The following is a 4,722-nucleotide window of genomic DNA, read 5'->3' as shown; positions in this document are numbered from 1 at the left end:
AGTCCTGTTGGAGCTCTAAACCCGGTCCTGTTGGAGCTCTAAACCTGGTCCTTTTGGAGCTCTAAACCTGGTCCTGTTTGGAGCTCTAAACCCGGTCCTCTTGGAGCTCTAAACCTGGTCCAGTTGGAGCTCTACAGCTCAGAGTTTGAACAGGAAGTTGGACTTTAATGACTGAACTGAGGTTTTAGATCTTTACCAGTTTTTACAGAATCTCAGGTTAAGATGGAGGACTTTTAGAGGTTTGTCTGAAACTCTTCTTCTTCCTACAATCCTTCCAGTCCGTGTTGGTGACGCTGCCCTCCTGTGGCGCTCTGCTGTTCCTCCTCAGCCTGAACATTTACCTCCATCATCCTGTGGCTCAGCTGACATCCAGCACATGGAACTTTCCTCACTGAATGTTTTTTCATCTTTTATATCATTAGTTATGTTTTTGTAACATGAAAGTTTTAGTCTTAGGGAGTTTGCAGTAAGCAGTGTGTGTGTCTCATGGGGACAGTAACGTAGATAATAAAGAACTGAATTCTGCTGCAGATGGAAACACAGTTAAAAGGAGGAACATGATGGTTCTTTGTAGGTTCTGCCTGTTCTATCGTCTGTGAGCTCAAACAGAACCTGTTGGTCTCCTGATGTGTCTTTGTCTCACGCTGGAGAACAGAAAATGTTCTGACAGGTTCTGTTGGAACATCGTTGGGTAGTTTGCAGGTTTGCTCAGATTTAGTTTTATTGTTTTATGTTTTTCCTCTTTGTTTTTAACAGATTCTATTAATTATTTCAGGCTGTAGTCCTTCAGTCAGGTTCTAACCTGACCAGCGTGTGTTACGGTCGATTCATTTCCATCCAGTTTAGGGAATCATTGAGCTGCTTTTGCTCCTAAATCTTCTGGTTCAGTTAATCTTCTTTATAGATTTTGTTAAGGCTAAACAGTTGGGCTGTACCATTACTTTGGGTTTATGAGCTGTGGGGATAAATAACCCCTATCTGGTCCCGAACCAAACCAAGAGCTGTGTCCTCATGCTGGGCACAATGTCGAGCTCATTCCTGGCACAGGCTGGGCTCCACCAGGGCCGCTGCTGGTCTCTGATCCTGGTTCTGCTGGTTCCACCAGCTGTCATCATGCTGCATCAGCTTCTAACAATGGTTTTTATGCTCCAGGGTGCTCCAGGTCCTCTGGGTCCCCAGGGTCCACAGGGTCCACAAGGTTTCCCGGGCCTTCAGGGACCTCTGGGACAGAAGGGCCAGAGAGGAGACGAGGGGCCAACAGGAGCTCCTGGACTGAAAGGAGATGTTGTGAGTAAAAACATGTTTCTCAAAGTATTTGGAATCGGATCTTATTAAAGATCTGGTCCTGAGAAGTCCACTGCTCACTGAGCATGTTCCTGGGGGTCTTTGGTGTTCTCTAAGAACTCAATCTATCAGCTGTGTCCAAGATTATCAGAGGAAGAGTTGCATCACATCATACCAACACCTGTAAGTTGACTGTTAGCTGCCCGCTAACTGCTAGCTGCTAACCAGGTTTTCAGCTGATCTGCAGCTGTTTGGTTCTGTCCTTTTTTCTGAATGAAAAAAAAAAGTCTTTCCTAACCAAAGAAGGAGCCGTCCAACCAACAAATGCTCCTCGACCTGAGAAGACTTTGAGAAGCAGCAGGGATTTGATTGGACGACAGTGAGGCGTTTGACCAATCAGAGCTCAGTGAGCGGTCACATGGCGTCCAACCCGACACACACCCTGTACATCCGAGGAGAACGTTTTAAAACTCTGCTCGTTCTCTCTGGCTTTCAGGGACGTCGTGGCGTTCCTGGTTTTCCAGGTTTAGATGGAATCCCGGTAAGAAGCCCCGCCTCTACCAGCCTGTCGACTCTTCTGATTGGTCCATCAGTGAAGCAACGTTTGTTTGTTTGTTCAGGGTCACCCAGGACCTGCTGGAGGTCCCGGTTTTCCTGGTCTGGATGGATGTAATGGAACCAAAGGAGACCGGGGATATCGTGGGCTTCAAGGAAGACAAGGACCAGATGGAGAACGGGTAATTCAATAATCTTTGAGGAATATTTACAGGAGTCACCATCAGTCAGTATTTCTTTACATCATTTAACAGTGTTGTTGTAACACAGTGTCAGATGGTCCTGTATCAGGTCGTCTCCATGGTAACAAGGCTTTACTCTGCAGGGTTTTCCAGGAAAAAAGGGATATCCAGGGAATTCTGTGGTTCATTTCCTTCAGTTCCCGGGAGTTCCTGTAAGTCCTTCTGCAGCTGCAGGTTTCTGGTAACGTGAAGTTCAGCTGATCCTACTGTTTGTTTCTCACAGGGAAACTCTGGTCCTGCTGGGTTACCTGGTCTGCAGGTGAGGAAACCATCAGGTGTAGCTCCTGAAACAGAAATGTTATTGGAAGGAAACCGTTTTAATGTTTCCTGTCTGTCACCAGGGCGAGCAGGGCTACGCAGGTCCGATGGGAGCTGTTGGTCCTGCCGGACCTGATGGGGTCAAAGTGAGTCTCCAGTTCAGTTCAGCTTTTTAGTTCCTGCAAAAAGTTCATTAGCTTCATTTTATCTGAACTGTGTAAATGTTATTTTTATTTACATGTTGCGGTCTCTGTGCAGGGTCTGCCTGGTCTTCCTGGTGTCAGGGGTCCACCTGTAAGCACATTTAATATTTTACAGTTTCACCTTTATTCAGTGAATGTTTTTAAAAGAAACTATTTATTACATTTTAATTTTACAGAGTGTAAAATGGATTTGAAAGCAGTGAAATTTGTTCATCAGTTGTTGATTATAGATCAGTTTTAGCAGCTGTTTGTCAGGCAATAAGCAGCAGACTAACAGCTGCTCATGTTTGTGTGCTTCAGGGACAAAAAGGTCGATTACTGCCGGGACAGAAAGGAGACGAGGTACTAATATGGTGCTCTCTGCAGCACTATGGCCACGCCCCCTTAATAACACTACATTGGCCACACCCCCTAAAGCTGTTTAATAACTCCATTAGTTGCATCAATATGGCCACACCCCCAGTCACACCTGTCATTCTGTACCTTGAGAGGAGCTGTGAAAAGTTAGGAAACTCTCTGGGGTTTAATCGAGACTGTTTAGCACCAGTCTTGTTGTAAATTTCACAAAATGTGGTACAATATTTTAAATTTGTGTTTATTGGGTATTTTACTGTAAACACCAGGGAGGGCTGAGCCCACTGGTACCAGCCCCCGATCGGCGTACTGCTTGGTGACGCTGTCTTTGACCTTGTTGTTGTGCCACATTTTATCGAGCTCTGAAGGCACCTGGGGTGACATCACTGAAGGGGCGTGGCCAAGCAGCTGGCAGCAGACTAGTTCTTCTGATTCTGAGATGAAGCTAGCTTCAATGTCAGTAAGAGTGGCACTACAGAACTATATCTGATCCACAGGGAGACCAGGGCCCTGTGGGGCCTCCAGGGCCCTTTGAGTACGTCGACCCTCCTGAGGACCTGTACATCAAAGGAGAACAGGTGGGCGGGACTTTCTGTTCTTACAGTTCTGTGGTTCAGATGTTGGGTTCTTTTGTAGCTTTTTTGGATCTGTTCTCTTTTTGTGGAAATAATGTTGGACAAAGATTTAGTTTAATTAAAGAAGCCAGTGCAGAGGTTCTGAAGCACACATTGCTGTTCTGTTGGCTGCTTCTTACTCGTTGAAAAATTCCAGTTTTGGGTTCTGAGATAATTTTGTTGGTTTTTTAGGGGCCTGATGGGGAAAAGGGGAAATGTGGCGTTCAGGGACTGCCTGTAAGTTCTTCTGAGTTCTGACCAGAATTAATTTCATGTTTTAAAGAAAAACCAGTCACTGAAGCTGATTGTGTACTGATCCATTATTGATCCCTGTGAAAGTTCTGAAGGTGATGAAGATGAGTTTTTGTGGTTACAGGGTCTGGATTCACTCCCTGGGATCAAAGGAGAGAAGGGGATTGTGGGATTTCCAGGGATGAGAGTAAGTTCTCCACCTTCTTTCCATGATTCAGTAAAAGTCATCTCTGCAGAAACGGATCAGATGCTTAGTCCTGATACTCGGGTCACATCCCTTTGTTTCAGGGTCATTCTGGTCAGCCAGGACGGCGTGGGGAAAAAGGTGTCGAGGTGAGTCAGAACAGTTCCGCTCATTGATCTGGTTCCAGTTTGTTGTTCTTCCAAGGTTCTGGAGCCTCTTCCTGGTTTCTAACAAAGATGTTTGTGTTTTCAGGGGGTAAAAGGATCCCAGGGTCTCCCAGGTCTGATTGGACAAAAGGGTCTTCAGGTCAGTCTGGTTTTGGTTCTTATTTTTGGTAACATTAGATGGATTCTGCAGAAAGAAATAAGAACATTTAAAATACTAATAAATTGATTACCTCTGTTGATCCAGATCCAGAACAGAACTTCTCATTATTTTTCTAGCTTCTACACAAACTTTGAAAGAAGAAGAAATTGTCTTTTTGTTGACATGAGTCTCTCTGTTTGCAGGGCATGATGGGAGATCCGGGCCTGAAAGGCCTCTCTTGGAGTGCTGATGTTCCACACACAGGTACCAAACGACACACTAATCAGTCACCGTATTGATTAGCACAGTTCAGCTGATTGCTTCATGTTACACAGGAGAAGACGGCGACACAGGGCTTCCTGGACGGCAAGGCCCACCAGGGGACGCAGGGTTAATGGGACTGCATGGCCCCCCAGGAGTCCCTGGGAGATCAGTGCCAGGTGAGCGGGCAGGACCACAGACAGCTAGTT

General features: G+C 45.8%; 1 protein-coding gene across 1 annotated transcript in view; it reads left to right on the top strand.

Moving 5' to 3' along the window:
* col4a4 (collagen, type IV, alpha 4) overlaps nt 1-4,722 on the top strand; it is a gene marked incomplete at its 5' end in the record, with an annotated part of 26,864 nt that overhangs the window by 6,406 nt on the left and 15,736 nt on the right. The window contains 15 exons of the mRNA XM_037974398.1: nt 1,153-1,287; nt 1,781-1,825; nt 1,905-2,021; nt 2,165-2,233; nt 2,305-2,340; nt 2,423-2,485; nt 2,598-2,633; nt 2,843-2,884; nt 3,394-3,474; nt 3,703-3,747; nt 3,887-3,949; nt 4,051-4,095; nt 4,199-4,252; nt 4,456-4,516; nt 4,588-4,692. Coding sequence (XP_037830326.1) covers nt 1,153-1,287; nt 1,781-1,825; nt 1,905-2,021; nt 2,165-2,233; nt 2,305-2,340; nt 2,423-2,485; nt 2,598-2,633; nt 2,843-2,884; nt 3,394-3,474; nt 3,703-3,747; nt 3,887-3,949; nt 4,051-4,095; nt 4,199-4,252; nt 4,456-4,516; nt 4,588-4,692 — 997 coding nt within the window. The remainder of the gene's footprint in view (nt 1-1,152; nt 1,288-1,780; nt 1,826-1,904; nt 2,022-2,164; nt 2,234-2,304; nt 2,341-2,422; nt 2,486-2,597; nt 2,634-2,842; nt 2,885-3,393; nt 3,475-3,702; nt 3,748-3,886; nt 3,950-4,050; nt 4,096-4,198; nt 4,253-4,455; nt 4,517-4,587; nt 4,693-4,722) is intronic.

This window comes from Kryptolebias marmoratus, unplaced genomic scaffold (genome assembly GCF_001649575.2).
Source record: "Kryptolebias marmoratus isolate JLee-2015 unplaced genomic scaffold, ASM164957v2 Scaffold37, whole genome shotgun sequence".
Taxonomy (NCBI): Eukaryota; Metazoa; Chordata; class Actinopteri; order Cyprinodontiformes; family Rivulidae; genus Kryptolebias; species Kryptolebias marmoratus.
This window is presented reverse-complemented; position numbering and strand designations above follow the sequence as displayed.